The 22516-nt window shown below is 42.9% G+C and overlaps 1 protein-coding gene across 2 annotated transcripts in view; it reads left to right on the top strand.

Moving 5' to 3' along the window:
- The window catches only part of RALA (RAS like proto-oncogene A), a 77735-nt gene extending 55735 nt beyond the window's left edge, over positions 1-22000 (top strand). The window contains exons 2-5 of one of the 2 annotated variants that reach the window (XM_059397241.1): positions 6754-6906; positions 8958-9166; positions 14249-14423; positions 20027-22000. In XM_059397241.1, the coding sequence (XP_059253224.1) occupies positions 6793-6906; positions 8958-9166; positions 14249-14423; positions 20027-20149 (621 nt within the window). In that variant the 5' untranslated portion in view covers positions 6754-6792 and the 3' untranslated portion in view covers positions 20150-22000. Of the gene's footprint in view, positions 1-6753; positions 6907-8957; positions 9167-14248; positions 14424-20026 lie in introns of those variants that run through there. The other variant, XM_059397240.1, reaches the window with a different exon arrangement.
- Positions 22001-22516: the final 516 nt, after the last annotated feature.

Raw genomic sequence — 22516 nt, 5'->3', positions numbered from 1 at the left:
TTTCTGGCAATCAGAACCATAAGACAATCAATGTGTATTGTTTGAAGCCCCTGTAGGTTTGTGGTGATTTGTTACAGCAGCCGCAGGAAGCCCATGCAGTGTGGCTACCCATCCACTAAACCTCAGCAGCCAGGCTTCCGCCTGTGGGGTTCAACTCCACAGCCCCAGCCCGGAAAAACAGTGCCTTTGTGAATGGAGGAAGGCAGAGAAGAAGGGAAAGTCAGGGGATTTGTATATGACACAAGTCTTTTTGAGCATGGTATAGGTGTCTAGTTTCTGAATGAAGCAGAGAAAAACAGTAGGTTGAAAACTTGAAGCCTACCCATAACCAATAGATTCTATAGTATTATTCTAGGACATTCCTTATTAAAAATTGAACAGTAAAAAGTAGAAGATAATTGAGAAACCAAATAAACCAAACCATTTGAAATCCAGGAATGTCTTTCTCATGAGCTGAGTCGTTGAGGGGGAAAGATACGACATCTCCATGCATACACATGGAGATGTCATATCTTAACTAAAATGTAGGTTCAGTCCTCCAATTCCTAGTTTGGATGAAAGTTCCAATAAGGTACTTAATTGTACTTTTGCCAAGTGAATGCGAGCAATAAACAAACGTATATTATTATTTTATTTTGTGACTAATTTTAATTCTTTGTTTAAAACAAGTTGTATATGCACGATACAGAAATCAAAATGCAAAAAATGGTGTGCAGTAAAAACCCATTGTCACACTCCAGTCCACTAGTGATTTCATTTCTGTCCTCACAGGCAGCCTGTGTTACCATTATTTTATATTGTTCCAGATACAGTAAACAAGTGAATTCCTAAATAAGCCTCTTCCTCATCTGTGTATGCGGTTCATACATTGTTCTACCTCTCGTTTTTTTCAGTTTAACAATGTGTCGGAGCTCCCTCCCTATCACTGGGTAAAGAGCATCCTTGTGTTTTGTGGTTGGGGTTATTCCATATTTCCAGCTTGCACTCCCGCTGCAGTGAGTGGATGTGCCCGTTTCTTTCCACCAGGGGTAGATAAACTGTAAAGGCCAGAAGTAAACATTTTAGACTTGTGGCTCACATGCATTCTCTGTTGTATATTCTTGGTTTGGTTTTGTTTGATTTGTTTTGTTTACAATCCTTCAAAAACATAAAACAGTTGTGCTCAAATAGGAGGCCAAGGGGCTATAGTTTGCTGAGTTTTGCAAACATATTGTTATCAGCGTGATGGGTAAAACAATGGTGTCCCAATGTAATTTATTTGTATTTTTCTTATCAGCAAAGTTGAGCATATCAGAGCCATTTACATTTTCTTTTCTGTGACTGTTCATATCTTTTGTCCATTCTCCTATGATTGTTATTTATAGTAACATTTTATATAAGGGAAATTATCTCTTTGAAATGAATTGCAAATATTTTCCTCGGTTTTATCTTTATCTCTTTACTCGTTGATTTTGTCAGGTAGAAATTGTTTTGAGTAGTAAAATTTGTCAGTTATTTGATGATGAGTGTTATGTAATACTTCATGCCTTTCCCATTCTGAGATTATCAAATGATTCTTCCAGAGTTTTTTCCCCCCTGATGCTTTTGTGATTTTTTTTTAAGATTTATTTATTTATCTGAGAGAGTGAGTGTGCACACATGAGTGGGGGGAGGGGCAAAGGGCGAGCAAATCTCAAGCAGACACCCCTTTGAGAGAGGAGCCCATTGCACAACCCTAAGATTGTGACTTGAGCTGAAATCAAGAGTCAGACACTTAACCAACAGAGCTACCCAGGTGCCCCAGTGCTGTTGTGATTTTAATTTATCATCCAAATCTTTGATCCAGGTAGTTTATATTGGTGTGAGAAGAGATCTAACTTTATTTTTTTCCAGAAGGCTCACCAGTTGTCCCAGTACCACTTATTAAATTATCCTCCATGCTTCCTTCCACACCTCTGTTTCAAATTATGCACTAAACCATAGTATGTAGTCAGATTTATGGCTGTATATTCTCTTCCATTGATCTATCTAGACAGGCTTTGCCTTTGAATTACAACTCACTCACTGAATTGCTCTGTGATCATATTTCATGGAGGAAATATAGATGTAGTTAGAGAAATGATCAAATCTCTCTGCAACCTTCACCTGGACCCCTGATCTTCGCTTTAACTCGCCTGTTACAAAGAAAGAGATGGCCCTCCTGCATGAGAAGTACCCTCTCTTCTATGTCATTAATTTCTGTTTTTTTTTTTTTATTTTTGAAGTACAATTAACATACAGTGTTACATTAGTTTCAGGTGTACAATATAATGGTTCAACAATTCTGTAGATTACTCAGTGCTCATCACAGTAAGTGCTGTCTTCATTTTTTTTTTTTTAAAGATTTTATTTATTTCTTTGACAGAGAGATCACAAGTAGGCAGAGAGGCAGGCAGAGAGAGAGAAGGGGAAGCAGGCTCCCCGCTGAGCTGAGAGCCCGATGTGGGGCTCGATCCCAGGACCCTGAGATCATGACCTGAGCCGAAGGCAGAGGCTTAACCCACTGAGCCACCCAGGTGCCCCATGTCTTCATTTGTTTTAAAAGAGAGAATATAGGGGCTGGTGGTGAGGGTTGGAGGGAGAGGGAGAAAACCTTAAGCAGGCTCAATGCCCAGCACAGAACCAGATATGGGGCTCAATCTCCAAGTGAGTTCATTTAGTTTTGTGACTTTAAATACATCTGTAAACTGAGGCACCTGGGTGGCTCAGTTGGTTAAGCCTCTGCCTTCAGCTCAGAGTTGTGAGATCGAGCCCCACATTAGGCTCTGCACTCAGTGGGGAGTCTGCTTGAGATTCTCCTTCTCTCTCTGCCCTCCCAACTCATGCATGCATGTGCTTTCTCTCTCTCTCTCAAATAAATAAATAAATAAAAATTTTAAATGCGTCCATAAACTAACTTTCAAATTTTTGTGCCATCTCTACCCTCACTCCTGAATTCCAGACCAGAACATCCAATGTCCTTTTCAGTTCCCAACTGGATATCTAATACACAAGCAAAGCTTAGGATTGCTTTCCCAGACCTCTTCCTTCCTTTTTCCGTGTTAGCTAGTGGTACCACCACCCATTCAGTATTTTTAGAAGATACACTTACCCTCCCTGCCTCCGCTTTTCCCCCATGTCAGCTGTTTCTCCAGAAGTATGCACATAGCATAGTAGTTGGGAGAGCCAGGTTGCCTCAGTTTGAGTCCTGACTCGGCCTTGAGTGAGTCAAGTTCTGTTATCCAGATTCTTCAGCTTTCAAATGAAATTAAGATGCTGCACATCTCACAGGACTGTTCATTTATAATCTGTGGTACCCAACTGAACTGATACGTCTGCGGTGCTCCGAGCAGTGCTGACACTAGTGAGTACTCAGTAAAGATTTGTCATTGTTGTCCCCAGTACAGATAGTATTGATAGTTATGCAAGTACTAGTTAGGGGGACCAGTAGTATTACCAGTTGGGCCGCAGCTGCCGTAGGCCAAGCCTCTGACCTCTCCTGCAGGGAAGGCAGCCCCCTGTGCTCTCCACCCTTGCACCTCTACCAGCCACTCTGCACACACCCGCCAGGCTGATCTTTTTAAAGATAGAAGTGAAGTTATGTCACTGTCTTGCTTAAAAACTCTCCAGGGCTTCCCATTACAATTAAAAGTAAACTCCCAACATTTTTCCATGGCCTTCAAGGCTTTTCTCATTGGCCTCTTTTACCTCTCTGTCTCACCTCCTGTTACCCTCCCCACTCTTACTCCCAAGGCTCCATCCCTTCTGGACTTTACTTGGTCCCTAAAATGTACCACTCTCCCATTTTAGGTCTTTGCATTTGTCATTTGTCTGGAATGCTCTTCCCTCAGAGCTGTCTGGTTCTCTCTTAAAATTCAGGTCTCAGCTCAAATGCCATCTCCTCAAAGGAGTCATCCTTGACTGTCCTGGTTAAACTAGCCCCGTACCCGTCATCTTCTGTGTTGCACTCAGCACTGTGGAATTTTCTTATTTGCATATGTGTTTGTTATAAGTTCTAGGTAGGCAAGGGCTTCAGCTTTTTACCATCAAAACAACATCTGGGCTAGGGATTGGGAGCTAAATTGTGGAATGCCAAGTTTTTGAACTGGGGAGAGCGGAGTGTCTCCTCGGTGGAAGCTTCTCATCCTGCATAGCCTCTTGAACGTATGAGACGTGCAGCTCCTAGTTATTAGGGATTGATTGCACTTTGGAAGAATGTCTTTGGGAATCTGCTTTTTTTACATCTACATCACAATTATTTTATAATATTTAAATTTTACATATGTGTATTTTTTAAATAAATACAATGTAGTTATTTAAATTACGTATTTACAAATATTTAAACAGTATTTTAAATTGCTCTGGAAGGAAAAGTGTTCTAACCCAGTTGCTATAGCTGCTGAATGTTTTGCTTTCAAAACACACACACACATAGCTCGTAGAGTAGACTTAACTGTTTTAAAAATAAGACAGTAGTTAGATAGTCATGAAGTGATTACATCTACCAGCAAGTAAGGATCATAATGGTAAGAAGTCATTTCCTGATTCACCTAGGAACACCAACAGCATTGTGTTCCATAAACTGCGTAGGCTGGGAAGACTTCAGGCTTTTAGTTCCTTATCTGCAATATGCTGTTATTTTTCACTGTTTCTGAGGAATGATAGTCATTCACACTCTAATGATCATGTCCTTAGTACCCAGAAAAGGGGGGGACTCAATTCTTGTTTGTTGAGTTGATCCAATTGCTAGCCTCCAAGTATGGATTCTTTACAGGACACTTTGCAGTGCAAATTGCTTCTGCTAAAATGTTTGTGATACACACTAAGAACAGGATCAGAAATTGCATATACAGTGTCAGCTCAAGGTATGCTCCATACAGTTTGAAACCAGTCTCAAAGTACAACATGTTCATGTTGTTAAATGGATAGTAAGATTATGGGAGGTTGTGTTTTGTTTTGTTTTGTTTTGTTTTTCTCCTTAAGACTTTTCTGTTTGAGGGAGCTCATGGGTGGCTCAAGTGTGGGACTTGGTTTTGGCTCCGGTCATGACCTTGTGGGTCTGAGACTGAGCCCCTTGTGGGGTTCTGCACTCAGCATGGAGTCTCTCCTTCTGCCCCTCCTCCCCACTCACTTGCGCACTCTTTCTTTCTCCGTCCCTGTACAATAAATAAACAAATCTTTTAAAAAAAAAAAAAAAGAAAGAAAAGAAAGACTTTTCTGTTTGGGCAAATAGTCATATGGGTGTGATTTCTGGATGCAGCTGAGAATTGCCCAACTCTTGGGTGCCTGTAAGCCAGTGGATGAGGCACAGACCCCCAGCGGACTGGCCTTGCCCAGACTTGTGGTCGGATCTCTAGTAGCAATGACCACTTTATACCAGTACCGTCTAAATCACTCCCCACAGTTGTCAGTCTGAGAACATTTATTTGTTCATTAAACATGTTTGTACCAAATGGCTGATTTTGCCAAATTGTATTACTCATGTCGGGTGTAGAGTAAGGCAGGTAAACATGGCTCCCAGCACTCGAGTTGTTTCTGGTGTATTAGGGAAGAAGACCCCGAAGAAGCAGCTAACACATTCAGGCAGTTTCAACCAGGAATAATGGTTATGAGGGAAAGTATCACAGATGCTGTAGGAGAACACAGGGCAGGGGAGAGCTGAGAGTTTCAGGTAAGGCTGAGACCCCAACTGGAATCCAGACGCAGGATACTGCATGGCGAGAGCCAGGATACCTGAAGAACCGAGGGAGGCCAGTGGGGATCTGGTGCAGCCGAGGTGGGGGACACTGGCACGGAACGGGAAGGCAGGCAGGAGGCGGTGTGGCCCTGCAAGCTGCAATTTGGGAAAGCCGTATGGTAACCAAAAGCAGTCAGAGGACGCTGAGAAGGAAGGGTAGCAGCAGTCCCCTGGAACACTGAAAAACAAAAAGGCTTCTGGCTTGGGCTGCACACAGGCTGTTGGTTGTGACCTCATGGCCTCTTTCTCTAAGGCCGGGTGCTGGGTGCCATTAGCATAGAGCAGCAGCCAGCTTCTGGAGGAACCTGGTCCTCCCACCCTGAGCACAGACGGACAGGTAGTACACAAATGCATGTTCTGGAGAAAGCGGGGCACGCTGGATCCAGCTATGTAAATTACATCTACTCCATGGCATCCCTTGGGAGGTGTGATACACAGTATCGGAGTCTATCTGTAATTCTGCTACCAAGTTACTGGGATGAGATTCCTTCATTTATAAACTGATAGGGAGTAAGCCTTTCAGTTGGCAACCGTTTTTTTTTTTTTTTTTTTTTTTTTTGCAGGCAGGATGGGAGGGGAGTCAGTTATTTCTTACTAGAATTAGAAGAAACATCTCTTCTAATTATTGTCAGTAAAGGTTAACATGAGAACAAAGTGATTGTTTGGCATGTTTTCATAGTCTGTGATTATGCTCTAATACCTGCAGTACTCCATTATTGTCAGCATGTGGTTGCACTGGGAAATTTTCATTGTGGGTCGCAGCTCATTACTAAAAATGAGCTGTTCTAGGAGAAATGCCCTTGACTCATAATACTTGTTGTATTGTCATGGTGTTCCCTGATAAGTGCTTCTTCCTCTAAATGAGCATACTTCATTTGCCATCTGTTTCAAATCACCACAGTGATTTCATGAAAATGAAAACTAGTATCTTGAAGCCCAAGGACACCATATCTCTTCCCTACACTTGCAATTCTGAAGAAGAATGTACTGAACTTTGCTTATTTTTTCATCCTTTCTAGATTCTTCTTACTCCTTTGCTACAAACTCTGTGACACAAGATGGCTGCAAACAAGCCCAAGGGTCAGAATTCTTTGGCCCTACACAAAGTCATCATGGTGGGCAGTGGTGGTGTGGGCAAGTCTGCTCTGACCCTACAGTTCATGTACGATGAGGTGAGTGCCCGTTTTATAATGGATAGCAAACTTTGGGTTTAGAGAGGATATCTATGGCTTCGTTTTGGTGCTATTTTAAGTATATCCCTGAATCCTTGAAAGCTACTGAACTTTTTATTTTCCCATTTTTCAGTTCAGAGCCAACATTTATACACATCCTGATTTAATAAGTCAATAACTCAAGAGGCTTGAAAACATTATATTTTAAAAACAAATCAAACCTGGAAGCAGTACCTCCTTTAAAGCGATCTAACTTTGGCTTTTTCGTTTTAAGTGTTTAATGGAGGTTCCCATCTTGAATTAATGGAACTGGTAGATATAGTACCTAATTGAGACTTAAAGTTGACGTAATAAGGTGTCCTGTGATAATAATAGTAATACTAATAAAACAATTCTAATAATAGTGGAAAAATTAGTTGTAGTATTTGGCATGGCACTACACTCACCATTAGGTAAAGGCTGTGTCCCTAAAACATAATTCTGAGAAGGCTACAGATTTGTGTGCCTGTATGTATATCAGACTTGACTGCCTCAGAGTTAAGGTCTCAGCCCACATACAGCAGTATATTCTTTCCCTAGAAGATTCTTATCAAGCTTAAATGATTTAAGAGTTGAAAATCCAGTTGAAGCATTTATCCTCAACTCTTCCTTCCAGAGCAGCAAGGTTATATGTTTCTCTTTCTTACTTAATCCTCATAACAACCCTGCACGGTGTGGTAGTATCCCCATTTTACAGATGAGAAAACAGAACCTCAGAGAGGTTTCTCAACCTGCCCCAGAGGAGTGATCTCCATTGAGAAACAGAGCCCGAAGCCTAGTCCCCTCTAACAGCAGACCCTGCAGGTCTTTACCCCCCAGATGCTGCTCATAGCGTCTGTCACACCCACAAACAGCTTAAATCCAGCTGTTATCTTGCTCATTGGGGACCATAACAAAGAAGTTGAACTTGCTGATTTATCTGTTCAATCTGTTTTCTATACTATTCATTTTAATAGCTAGTCTTTCAAACTAATAGCTAAATCCAGCCCCTTAACAGTAAGGAGGAGGTCAAAGGTAGGACTAGTCATATACCTGACATTTGATAAATGGTTAAGCTTTCACTTAGTATTCAACAATAGTAATATTCACAGTAGTATCTGATATGATATCTGAATATTTATATTTGTTAAATCTTCATAAATACTGAATACTTCTAAAAATAAGCATGAAAATATAGAATGTTCTGTAGCCTTTATAGTTACAAATACACTGTGTTCATTTTTTAAATAATTATGTATTGAATATCTTCTGTGTACCAGGCACTGTTCTAAGCTCTGGAAGCTACAGTGATGAGTAGAATAGTCAAGGTCCCTCCTCTCAGGGTTGTATTCTCGTAGGGGGATATAGATATTGAGCAAATAAACAAGAAAATATCAGATATTGAAAATATCAATAGGAGCTAATAAAAAAAAACCTGCAAAAGTATGTATGTATACATAGACACATGCTAACAGTGATACACTGATCAAAAATACCAAGGTGAGATTTACAGAGTTGAAGATAGATGTGGGAACATAAAGTTGTTTAATTTTATTATTTTAAAAAGCAGACATTTAGAGAACGATCTCAAAAGTCTGTGCTTTGCCATTATACTGAGTAGTATAAGCCACTTTATTAACTTGGTTCATTTTAGAGAAGAGATCTCATAATAGCTTTCAGTGCTCACCTCAATATTGACTCACTTTCAAGTGATTTCCACAATTCCGGCATGAAAATTTTTATTTATAGTCACACTGAAAGGAGTTTTTAGATATTTGATTGAACAGATGTATAATCGTTTTTGCAGTTACGGTGTTTTCAGGAAGAAAAAGGCCTGGCTCTCAAGCTGTAAACACTCTAGATGTACTCCTTAAACCCTTGCTTTTTGCAAAAGTAGAAGCCACTGAATTATCTAACATGAAAATGTGAATTAACGTAGTGTTAACCATTGAGGAACATGGAAGGAAGAGTGCATGGGACCTCTCTGTACTGTTTTGGCAACTTCACATGAATCTGTATCTCATCTTTTCTAGTTTGTGGAGGACTATGAGCCTACCAAAGCAGACAGCTATCGGAAGAAGGTAGTGCTGGATGGGGAGGAAGTGCAGATCGATATCTTGGATACAGCTGGGCAGGAGGATTATGCTGCAATTAGAGACAACTACTTTCGGAGCGGGGAGGGCTTCCTCTGTGTCTTCTCTATTACAGAAATGGAATCCTTTGCAGCCACAGCCGACTTCAGGTATGGCGGGAACTGAGGCCTTCGCACTTTGTGCACAGTAGTGTCTTCCCCCGAAACAGGCGGACAGCTAGAGGTGGTTATTTGTCAGTCTTTCGCTCTGCTGTGATCGTGTTTACTCCCTCTTCGATGAAAGTCTATGACCCCGTCCCCGGTGTACGGACACTCAGATAACCCGTACACCTTTCTGCTGTCTTACCGCTGTCCCCGTGCCGCCTGCACTGGGGCGTGTCACTGTGACAGCCTCAGTACCTGTTACTGCAGTATTTCTTTCTGGAATAGAATATTGTTGCTGCCATCAGAGTTGACATTGGCTCATGTCATGGAGCTCTGCCCCAGATTTTAGATCTTTCAGTGTTGGTCACCGGTGTCCCGCGCCTGTGTAATGCTCAGTGGGCTCAGCGCCATCCTCCTCACGACACAGATGCCAGACAGCACACGCTGATTTGTTTAATAGAAATAAAAATACTATAGATTGGCATACGAGGTTGTGTTACATATTTTTTATATCTTATTTACTATTTGCTTAATCAAAATCTGTCAGCCATTTGGTTTGCAGGGGGCTGGCTGGTGAAGGGGAGAGAAGTTCTGAGAGATCTACAGCATAAATAAGTTCTTGAGTAGTCTCATATCCTATATGCATCATCAAAAGTATTCTTTGGGGGGGTAAAGATTTTATTTATTTATTTTATAGAGAGTGAGCAGGGAGAGGGAGAGATCCCAAGCAGGCTCAGTGCAGAGCCAGATGCAGGGCTCAGTCCCACCACCCCAGGTTCATGACCTGAGCCAAAACCAACAGACACTCAACCCACCGAGCCACCCAGGTATCCCCAAAAGTATTCTTTAATTATATCTTTTTTATTTCTGTGTTACGAGTTTGCCTTGGTATGAGGGACACAAAAGGAACACATAGTGTATCCTCTATTTTCGAGATTCATACAGCCTAGTTGAAAAAGGGGTGAAACCAAGAGCAAGTTGGTGACAATGTAGGAGATGTGGGCAGTGATCATTGCAGGGACCCAGGAGGGGAGAGAAGCCCAGAGGCCTTCACGAGATAGCTGAGCCTGAAAAATAAGGATTTCCACCGATGAGGAAAGTTTTCCGGGGGTTGAGCAAAAACTGAACCTGGGCTTGTATACCTCAGCCTATATAAAGCTTGCTTTTCATGTACACTTGAAAGTCTCAAGAACTTAAAGGAATCTAAGAGAGCATTCTTTGCAAAAAAAACATGTCATTGAGAAACTTTTAAAATGCAGATTAAGGGGCGCCTGGGTGGCTCAGTGGGTTTAGCCACTGCCTTCAGCTCAGGTCATGATCTCAGGGTCCTGGGATCGAGCCCCGCATCGGGCTCTCTGCTCAGCGGGGAGCCTGCTTCCCCCTCTCTCTCTCTGCCTGCCTCTCTGCCTCCTTGTGATCTGTCAAATAAATAAATAAAATTCTTTAAAAAAAAAAATGCAGATTAATGGGGCACCTGGGTGGCTCAGTTGGTTAAGTGTCTGACTTCTGCTCAGACCATGATCCCAGGGTCCTGGGATCGAGCCCTGTAATCGGGCTCCCTGCTCATGGGGAATTTGCTTCTCCCTCTGCCGGCTGCTCCCCCTGCTTGTGCTCTCTCTCACTCTTAAATAAATAAAGAAATAAAATGCAGATTAATTTATAAAATTAACTTTGTTGGCCTCTCTAAGGTAGGAGTTTTGTATGTGGTAAAGTGCTTGTGACAGTGCCGCCAGCACACTTACTACACTCTCAGAGTCAGCTTGATGTGCCTGTATTTTTCCTGAGGAGGGGAAAACTCTTGAGAGCAGGACCCATTTCTCACCTGTCCAAGTATCCCTAATGCCCGTATTTTGCACGGTTCCTGGCGTGTATCATACAGGGCCTGCTCAGTAAACATTTGATACAAGTGTTAGGAAACACACTCTCTCTCTCTCTCTTTTTTTGTTCTCACTTTTCTTATGTCAAAAATGAAGAAATTGGACCAGTTTGTGAAGGTACTTTGCTATTCCAAAATTCTATAACAGCCTCTAACACTCTATTTAAAGTAAAATGTGTCTGAAGATTGTAGACATAACATTGCCTTTCTCTGACATCCAGGAAAGTAGCTCATTCAAACCAAACTAATTAACTTAAGGATATTGTCCTCTCACCCCTGAACCCAGTAAGTCCAGGCTTTCCGTGGCCACATTTCTGATACAGTGATTAATGCTATCACTGCACTTTCTCTGTTGTTCTTCCTGAAAGAGGGATTCAGAGTGCCTTAGTAGGTGTTTATTAAAAGATAAACTAATGACTGTATATACTTATACACATACAACCAGAGTACCAGAGTCCTGAAAACCAGTGTCGGTCCCTGCCGGGTAGTGAGACAGGTGGTAAGTCTATTGTCGTGAACATCTTAGTTGAGACTAGATCACAGAAGAAGCTGGCTAAGAAGGTACCAGCACATTTGTTGTTACGGGAAAAAGATGATAGCTGGCCAGTATCTTCTTCACAAGCACATCAGAAATGGGACAGTAGTGATGGCGAGCGTGGACGCGCGCCTTGCAAGAGGTCGTGTGCGTGGTGGGAAACACCCAGCCCTCCAGTCCTGTACAGCTCAGCATGTGTCCCCCAGTTACTATGCCCCAGTGACCTCGTTCCTTCCTCCATGGGGTGCTTAAGGTAAGTACGGATCCCCAAAAGATGGAGGTGACTGTGTAGTCCATAATCCATTCATGCTAGAAACTAGGAATTAGGGTCCAGAGAGCTGCCCGCATACACGGAGTCTGCTCAGGTGTTGACGACTTCAACAATCAGGTGAATGAAGGAATACTAAAAGTCACCCTGCCCAGTACTCAGTAGCACTCACCACACACCAGGCACTGCTCTGAGCATCAACAACATGCGCTAGATACTAGAGAATTTCATAGACTCGAAGACACACATTTTTTGCATTTTATCATCTCTCAAAATCGGGGCCATGTCCTGGAGGAGGACAGCCTACAGTTGTTAAGTGGCAGCGGCTTTTTCTCTGCGGTGCGTAACATATTGTGTGCAGTTAGTGGCACTGAAAGCCCGTGGCCCATGGGGAATACTCAGTAAATGGCTCGCCGTGGTGGTGGTGGTGGTGGTGGCGGCAGTGGTATTCAGGCGACACTGTCGAGGAAGCCCAGTGTAGACAAATCTGAGGTTAAGACTGGCGAAGATGCCTGTTCCATCTCAAACATCGTGATAGATCCCTGCAGTCAGTGTCCTCAGCTGACCTGCCATTCTAATCACCCCTTTAACTTTCTCATTTTCTTTTAGTCTAAATTACCGTTCCTGGGGCGCCTGGGTGGCTCAGTGGGTTAAAGCCTCTGCCTTCGGCTCAGGTCATGATCCTAGGGTCCTGGGATCGAGTCCCGCGTCGGGCCCTCTGCTCAGCAAGGAGCCTGCTTCCCTCTCTCTCTGCCTGCCACTCTGCCTGCTTATGATCTCTGCCTGTCAAATAAATAATAAAATAAAATAAAATAAATTACCGTTCCTGTAGTTTCAGTGTCTCTTTGTTTCAAAGGAGAGGCATCAGAAGGGTAGCAGGAGAATGATGATTTTAGAAGAAAACGTCTTTCTCCAGTAGAGTACTAGTAATCGTTAAGAACAGCTTGCCTTTGTTGAACATTTCCTGTGTGTCAGACCCAGTTACATTTCATCCTCTGAGCAACTGTTCTGTTGTGAGCCTCATTTTATACACGAGGAGACATGGGGCAGAGAAGTACTCATTGCTTGGAGGCACGTGATTAGGAGGAACAGAGAGCCATCATACCTTTAAAATTGGTGATGGCCGGGCGCCTGGATGGCTCAGTGGGTTAAAGCTTCTGCCTTTGGCTCAGATTATGATCCCAGGGTCCTGGAATTGAACCCCACATCGGACTCTCTGCTCAGCGGGGAGCCTGCTTCCCCTCGTCTCTCTCTGCCTGCCTCTCTGGCTACTTGTGATCTCTGTCAAATAAATAAACAAAATCTAAAAAAAATAAAAATAAAATGAAATTGGTGGTGGCATATAACTTCTCTCTGAACACCAAAATCTATACTCAAGAGATGTCTGGCCTGGGCGGGGCTTTTAAAAACATTCAGTGGGACCATTGATATGAGGTTAATAAGAATGGCACTCTCTCCCTCTGTGGTCCTCCTCCCCAAATCCCATGACCCCAGTTTAATCACACGAGAAAAACATCAGACAAATCCCAGTTGAGAGATTTTCTACAAATGAGCTGACCAGCAAGCCTCAGAACTGTCAGGGTCATCAAAAACAAGGCAAGTCTAGGAACTGTCAGAGCCGCTCTAAGGAGAGCTGATGACTAAATGTTGCATGGGATCCTGGACAGGATCCTGGGACAGGAAAAGGACATTAGGTAAAAACGAAGAACATCTGAATAAGATTTGGACTTCAGGGGCGCCTGGGTGGCTCAGTGGGTTGAGCCGCTGCCTTCGGCTCAGGTCATGGTCTCAGGGTCCTGGGATCGAGTCCCGCATTGGGCTCTCTGCTCAGCGGGGAGCCTGCTTCCTCCTCTCTCTCTCTGCCTGCCTCTCTGCCTACTTGTCATCTCTCTCTGTCAAATAAATAAATAAAATCTTAAAAAAAAAAAAAAAAGATTTGGACTTCAGTTAATAAAGACAGATCAAGATTGGCTTATTAGTTGTGATAAATGCACACACCAGCGTAAGATGTTACCAGTAGGGGACACTGGGTGCAGAGAATATGGGAACTCTGTACTCTCTTCACAACTTCTCTGCACATCTAAAACCACCCTTCTCGTAAGTTTATTTTTAAAAAAGCAACAAGAGGAGGAAGTTGCTTCTGACACTTCCATTTTGTACCTCCACTGCCATTTTATACTCCCTTCTCTGGTGTAGTCTTCCTTCATCCAAGAAGTGAGTATGTAATGCAAGTGATTGATGATAAAATGAGGAGGATGTGATGCTCATTTCCCATCATGCAATGAATGAGCTCATTGTTATTGTAAAGAATCCTGTGAATCAATGCTCATTGCAGCTGGTGTTTGTTGTTTTGTTGGTCAGACACAGGGGGGTAATATTAATATTTCTTTCTCATTTCCTCTTATCCAGGGAGCAGATTCTAAGAGTAAAAGAAGATGAGAACGTTCCATTTCTGCTGGTTGGTAACAAATCAGATTTAGAAGATAAAAGGCAGGTTTCCGTAGAAGAGGCAAAAACCAGAGCTGACCAGTGGAATGTCAACTATGTGGAAACATCTGCTAAAACTCGAGCTAATGTTGACAAGGTAAAGGGCGGCCCTCCTTATGGCTACATCGTGTTAACAAGTTGATTTGCTCCAACTCAGCTCCATTGTGTCTAGAGATTTGTGACACTTGCAGATAGTGATATAGTATGTGCTGATTCTCATCCGCCCTGAGTGCTCAAACACGGCCTGTTAGGAATTTCTTCCTTCACCTTGTCCTCGGAAACACGAAACACCACTTTTTTTCTAGCACTGATGGGATTTCTGACCTGAATCCCTGCCCTTTTTAAATTTTTTTTTTCTTATCGTGATGGGCTGGGTAGTTTAGAAGGCGTGGCGTAAGTCCGAGCTGACACCCCGGCCCCACGTAGGTTCACTCCCAAGACAAAGGAGCCGCAGGCCAGAGGACTTTGAAATCTTTTACTGCACCTACATTCCCCACCCTCAACCTCTTTTCTCCTCTCTGTCCTCTTCTGTATCTTCCCCCTTTGTTCAGGTGGCCCTTCTCTGAGTCCAGGTGAGAAACACCCTTGCCTCCTTTCTAGGAGCCGGCCCAGGTGCATTATTTCATCCTGCTGCCGGAGACCATCATCTTCATTGTTCAGGGGGGCTGTCCGCTGGGCCAAGGCATGGGCTCCCTGAGCCCCCACGTGGGGCCTTTGCCTGACGCCAAGCATCTAGGCTCTACCGAGTGCCTCTTGAACTCTAATGGGCAGAATCGTCTGTGAAACTTCATGAACACAGATTCCTGCGTCTGACCCCCAGAGATTTTGATTCATTTGCTGTGGGTTGAACTTGAGAATTTGCATTTCCACTAAGCTCCCCTGCAGTGCGGACTGTGGCCCGGGGGACCATACTTCAAGTAACACCGTTTCTAGGTGGCCTCAAGTTTAAGTGAGCTGGTCTGCTTGTGCCTGTAGATTTGTAACACTGATCCAGAAATCATTAAGTGGAAAAAAAAATTAGGGATCCTTAAAAAAAGAAAAATTAGAGATTTGTTCTGTTCAGTTTCTGTGGGCCTGATGACAATGTTGTCATACTGTCTTAAGCCAATTAGGTGTTTTTGGTCATGTGGTCAGATTCCCATAGGCCCAAGATATCTGTACAAAATGAGTGTTACAAGATTTCTACTTAGTATACCAGTTTTCTCTAAAGCTACGGCAAATGTATTTAAACTGGTAATGAAAATATGTCTTAAAGTTCAATGTGTTTGGAGTTTTGAGAGGCAACATTGGATATTATCATTATGTGTGTTTTGGGGTTCCTACTAATTGACGTCTTGAGCAGGCTATAGAGCATACTCTAAAGCCTATTTAAACTGAGGAAAGTCGTGAGAGGAGGTGACCAGTAACCATCCAAGCCACAGAGCTGTCATTCTAACAGTCCCTGTGCTGTCATCTGCTGGCGTGAATTTTTTTGCCATATGCTTGTATTGTCAAGCATAGGGCTTGCTCTGGCTGTGTAACACAAACTGTACCCCCAGAATTTATGGGTGAAAACAACCATTTCTTACGCTCCTTTAATCTCTGGGCCAAGAATCTGGACAGCTCACGGGGGAGATGGTTTGTCTCTGCTCCATCATGTCTGGTGCCTGCGCTGAAAAGCTTCAAGTCCGAAAACGGGAAGCGGCTCGGCTTAGGTACTAAATACCATTCGCACATGTCTGATTCAGCCAGTCCATGCTGGCTGTTGTCCAGGGACGCCTCGGTTCCGCACCATGTGACCTCTTCCAGGTGTCCTCCTTTGGGCTTTCTTCTGGCAGGGAGGCAGGGTAAGTGCCAAGGGCCAGCGTCACAAGAGAAGAAGAACCAGGCAGAAACCACATCACCTTCTCTGGCCTGGCCACGGAAGTTACACAGCCTTAATTTCAACTTCATTCTCTTGGCCAGAGTAGTCCCAGAGTCCCAGTCCGGGTCAGAAGGGAGGGAAATCGACTCCACCTCTTGATGGAGAGTGGCAAGATGCCCGAAGAAAGCGGGGAGTATTGCTGTGGCCGGTGTGGGAACATGTGGTCTGTAGTCAACGGTCACCTCTCCAAAGCAAAACGAGATGAAATGTGGCGGCTTGTACATCAGGGTAGAAGTTCCGGCTAACGCTCTCACTGTGTGTGCTGCTACACCCTGAGCGGTGCGTGTGCCGTGCCGCATAAAACACCTCAGTGGCTACGTAGAAGTAACTTGCTGCAACTTACTCAGTTTCTACTAATAGAAACTGCTGAGGAAATGATGTTAGTAGTTAAAAGAGCTCATATTCAGTCGTGTTTATAAGATGCAGGCACTATAGCCAGCATTAGCCATGCATCTTTAACCAAGTAAAGCAGAAGCACTCTTTTCATGCTCACTTTTGAGATAAGGAAACTGAGATGTGGAGAGATTACATACCTGAGTTGAGTTCAGAAGGCCTGTGATGGCAGCTGCTGGCCCTGGGTGTGGCCGGCTCTGGAGCCCACTGTCATCTCCCTCTTCTACTCCACACGATGGTGGGAGCCCCTGAGGTATCCCCCAGGTGTATGTCACCCTCTGTGGGAGCCACGTACAGGTTTCCTGGGGTCATGAGTGTCTCCTTCTATTATATTGGGAAGTATCTTGTTTTGTCACAGGAAACAAATCCTAGCTCCCCTACAAGACAGTAAGGGCTCATGCCGTGCCCTCCTCTGGCTTCCACATAGACCATTGCGATGAAGTTTCGAAGAGGCAGATTTTGAATCCACTCTGTGAAAAGCTTCATGACCATCTGAGTGGTCGAGCAGGGGCCTTGCCCGTCACAGAGGCCACGCCTGTCACAGAGGACACCTGGCAGTCCTGCTCACGGACTCACTGGGTGCTGGTTCTTCCTCACAACCTCGTTAGCAGCCTTCCAGCTGAACGCTCTCACTCTTCAAGCGTAACTCCAAGGTTGCTCCTAATTTTTAAGGAACATCTTGAAGGAATAGGAAGAGGTTGAGCAAGTAGATGTCAAAACAGGATGATTTATTACATGAAAAGAGCCAAGTTTATGTTGGGGAGAGAATTTTAGTAGAAATGTACTGTGTTTTTAATTTTTTTTTTCATTAAAAACCTGGATATATGCTTATTGTATAAAGAAAAATTTGTAGTAAGGAGAAAAGGGAGTCACTCCTCACCCAGATTCCACTTCACTCCCCTTCCGATGAGGTAACCACTGCTAACTCAGGTGTCTTTCCAGATGTTTATCCGCATTTAAAGACTATATAGAGTCTAAGGGAAGACTTGTGTTTGCTTGTGTTTCCCCTGTATACATAGGACTTTTACAGTGCATATATAGTATATTTATGTATATATATATAATGTATATATAGTGTATATATACAGTATATACATAATGCATGTATACATGTGTGTATACACACACACACACACACACGGTATTTCTGTGTATGTAGATACGCATTTCTGTAGTTTGCTTTCTAAATTTTATAACGGGCACATGGGTGGCACAATCGGTTGAGCATCCACCTCTTGACTTTCACTCAGGTCATGATTTCAGGGTCGTGAGATCAAGTGCCTGGCATGGAACTTACATAAATAAAAAAATTGAACCTTTTTCTGGAGTGCATTCCATAGTGATATATCTGCATCAGAAGGCTGCAGGGGCATTTTCTGATGTTACATGCAGCTAGTTTGGAAGCTTCCTGCCTCGGCAGGCCAGCTGTAGACTCGAAGGGCAGGTGTTCCGAAATCACCCCAGGGAAGCCGAGGTGCATCAGTTGGGGGCAGAGACCTCTGGCGTCTGTGTCACCTGTCTGTTTCAGTCTCCTGAATTCTCTGTGGGTTTTCTCTGCTCAGTTTTTCCCTTTTCTAACCATTTGTACCCCTTTGTGTGTTGGTCCTGTGTCCTTTTGACTTAAGCCATTAGTCTCTAATCACTTCCTTGCCTTTTTTTTTTTTTTTTTTTTAATAGCTTCCTTGCTTTCTGACTCACTTTCTGTTTCTTACTCCAGATCAGGGATCAGCCATTTATCTAAGGAACATGGTTCCCCTGGGAGGAATGGTATTTAGCAGCCATAGCCTGAGGATGGATGTGCTCACAGCTGTTGCCTTGTCTTTGCTTCGTGGCCTCCCTTGAAGTGCTGGGAAATATGTAGTAAAGAAAACAAATCATGAGAGCATACTGTTACTCCTAATTCAGTTTTAGCATTCAGGACTTTCTGCTTCTTTGACTTTATGTTCATATCTTCTCTCTTACACTGTCCTGCAACCCGCTGTACAAGATTGTTCCAAGTCAGCAATGCCACCGTTGCTGTGAACAGCTAAATTACAAAGTGAAGTTCTAGATTTGTCTTTTTTTTTTAATTTGTTGAGTTTTTTTTATTTTTATTCTTAGCTTCTATTCTGAGATTTATATTCTGTGTGCCGTGTTTTAAAGTCTCTTGAATTCTCTCCTCTGTTTGATTATGTCACCAACTCTCTGTGTAGCTCGCCTTAAAGTGTTTTAGTTTGATTTCCAGTTTTCAGCAGCTGCTTTTTTGTGTTTAATTCCATTTTTTAATATGTAAAACATTTACCGTTCCAAAGTTGAAGTTGTACCATGAAGTATATTCACAGATGCCTCACTGTTCTGTGTCCCCTGTTCCCTTCATCCTGAAAATAATAGCAGCGTTTGGTTTATCCTTCCGTTGTTTCTGTTTCACATGCAGGCAAACCCACGTAACTCCTGCAGGAAGCTCTCTGCATGAGCTTTACAGCACCTCGCTTTTTCAGTTAGCCTTTCCTTCAGAGAGCTAGAGGCACGCCGGCCACTGCGTAACATACATTTGTTTACTTTGCACCTTCGCAATGTACAGGCCAACTAGAATTTTTGAAATCTTTATATTCAGCTGAGTTCTTAATATGTCGGTGTGGTGTCACTTCTTATTTCATGCTTATGAGAAAAATAAACAAAACCAAAGTAATAACTGAATTTTTTTAATTCAGAATTTTAGAGTGTAGACCCTGAAATTTTTTCATCCGGTCATCATACGCATACTTGGAACTACTTATGTACGATGTGAGCCCGTGTCCTTTTAGACCCTTGTCTGTCTGCCCTCTAGCATTTGTCAGCAATATTTAACTTTTGAGTTGTTCTAGTAATTTTTTAGTTATTGTGCTAATAGCTCTCATTTGCCAGTTTCTGGATAGGAGACAGAATTGATAAAATCTCAAGTATGTTGCCACAAAGAAAATTGTTTTCTTAGTACCTCGTATCAGAACGATAAAGGAAGCACTCATTTTCCTCAGCTTTGTTTCTCAAAATGGAGCTGAAAACAAATAAGTTATTAAATATAAATTTTATTAAACATAAATTACCTTTAAATATAAATTGGTGAAATACATTCATTAATTGTATCAACAGAATCCACGTCATCTATAGTGCTATTATCTTCTTTATCTTAAAAATTGGGATGGAAAAATTAGGTTATATGATGTGAACAATTGTACCGAAAAGTGTAACTCAGAAAATGTCCCAGCCTTCTCAGTATACCTGGAGAAGGGGACCTTGGTTTTGTGCTGTCTTCTCCCTGTACTCCCTAAACAAGAGCACTTAAGTAGTTACTCTTAGTTCATTCCCAAGGAGTACTGCTGTGGTTCCAAGAAGTACCAAGCTCACGTTATCTGTTGGCTTTATTTACCCTGTTTTCTTCTTTCTAGGTATTTTTTGATCTGATGAGGGAAATTCGAGCCAGAAAGATGGAAGACAGCAAAGAAAAGAATGGAAAAAAGAAGAGGAAAAGTTTAGCCAAGAGAATCAGAGAAAGATGCTGCATTTTATAATCAAAGCCCAAACTCCTTTCTTATCTTGACCATACTAATAAATATAATTTATAAGCATTGCCATTGAAGGCTCAATTGACTGAAATTACTTTAACAATTTGGAAATTGTTATGTATCACTAAAAGCATGAATTGGAACTGCACTGAAAGTCAAATTCACTTTTAAAAAAAAGAAATTAATGTGGCTTCACCAAGAAGCAAAGTTCAACTTCTTTCATAATTGCCTACATTTATTGCGGTCCTGAATGTAGCGTGTGGGCTAGTGTTTCAAGAGCAGTCTTTCTGGAACTGTTAGAGCTGAGACGGGGTAGGGGGATGGGAGGAAAGGCTACTCCCTCTGGTTTATTATAAAGCTGAAATTTTATATCATTTTAAAATGTCTTGGTCTTCTACTGCCTTGAAAAATGACAATTGTGAACATGGTAGTTAAACTGTACCACTTTTTTTAACCATTGTTATGCAAAATATAGAAGAAAAGTTGTTGGCATGATTGTTGCATATAGTTCAATTGAGAGTGATTCATCTGTGAACCTGCATTAATTACCTGGTGATTAACGTGGAAAAGTGGTGTAAACTTGTACATGGAAATTTTTGAATATGCCTTAATTTAGAAACCGAAAAATACCCGGTGACATCATCCTGGGTGTGTCCTCACTGGTGCCGTGGGCCCATCACCCCGCGTGTCCTGGTGAGAGAAAATTTGCCTGGTGTGGAGTACAACTTTTGTATAGAAGATTCATAAAAAAAATAACCGTCTGCTAGGATCTGTCCAAATTTACAATGTGTGCCATACTCTGGTTCTTGAAAGTGAGGTTCCAGAGCACCTCGATTACTTTTGACTAACTGTAAGGTAGTTTGCAAAAAAGGGCCAGCATATGCTTGTAAGCTACCTTGAGGCCGTGAGGATTCAGCGCAGTCACGTTTCAGTGATCCCTCTTTTTCTTTAAAATGCCGGTCCCCGGAAATCCCTTTCTGCAAGTGGTGAGCATGTGTTAAGTTGTTGGTCTCTCTGGAACGGGAAGAACGTCATTAGTGCTAACGCATTTTGCCCTGGAGCACCTGGGGAAGGCGCGCGTGCTGGCCAGCCGGGCTCAGGAGGTGACAGCTGGGCTCTGGGAGAGATTTCAGGAGTCATCACGAAGAACACCAGAGCCACACTGTCCTGACGTTAACACCAGGCCGTCAGCCCCGAGTGTAGTGCAGGAAGTGTGTGTGGCAGACGCAGGCCAGACATGAGCTTGTGTCACCGTTGTGTGGTGCGTCCCCTGGAAGAAATCTAGCATGCTATCTGGGAACATAATTTCAACAGGAAATACACTGCTGTCCAGAGTTTTCGTTTCTTCTTCGGAATGGGTCTAAGACAGTTGATTCAACAAAGTTCGTCTTTCTTTTGGCTCAGTCCTAATTTCAACAAGTCCAAGATGTGTTCAGGCATTCCAGGTAACAGGTGTGTACGTAAAGTTAACAAAAATAGGCTTTTTAGGAACTCAGCTCTTTAGATACTCCATCTGGCTTGTCCTGTTAAATATTGGTCCTTAAAGGGTTGGAGATGTACATCTTTCATTTCATATTTTTCATAGGCTATGCCATGTGCAGAATTAAAGTCACCCGTGTGACAGCCGCCCCGCGGGCCCAGCGATCTCCGTGTGTACTCACTGCAGTCTCATCTAACCAGGGGTCCTAACCACTAACATTGTGACTTTGCTTTAGACCTTTCCTCTCCTGGGTACTGAGGTGCTATGAAGCCAACTGACAAAGATGCATCACATGTCTTAGGCTGATGCCACTACCCGACTGGTTTATTTGCAAAATTGAGCCATTTAAAGACCAATAAACTTCCTTTTTTTAAATGCTTGTGGTGTTACTTGATGTTTACTATATGTATATATGTAATATGTAACATTCAGACTTAACCTCTGCAGCTTTACAGGAGATTTTAAAACCGCTAAATCTCAGGGCACCCGGGTGCCTCATTCAGTTGAGCGTCTACCTTCTGCATGGGTCATGAGCTCGTGGTCCTGGGATCGAGCCATGCATCGGGCTGTCCGCTCCACAGCGAGTCAGCCTCTCCCTCTGCCTCTATGATTGCTTTCGCTCTCTCTAAAATAAATAAAATCTTTAAAAATATGTAAATAAATAAAACCACTAAGTCTCCAGGCACCTGGGTGGCTCAGTCGGTTAAGCATCTGCCTTTGGCTTGGGTCATGATCCCAGGGTTCAAGCCCCGTGTCCAGTTCTCTGCTCAGCGGGTAGCCTGCTGCTCCCCCCTACTTGTGCACTTTATCTCTCTGTCAAATAAAGAAAACCCTGGGGCGCCAGGGTGGCTCAGGGGTTTAAGCCTCTGCCTTCAGCCCAGGTCATGATCTCA

The sequence above is a fragment of the Mustela nigripes genome, chromosome 4 (genome assembly GCF_022355385.1).
Source record: "Mustela nigripes isolate SB6536 chromosome 4, MUSNIG.SB6536, whole genome shotgun sequence".
Lineage (NCBI taxonomy): Eukaryota > Metazoa > Chordata > Mammalia > Carnivora > Mustelidae > Mustela > Mustela nigripes.
Note: the sequence above shows the minus strand (reverse complement) of the source record. Positions and strands in the feature narration are given on the sequence as shown.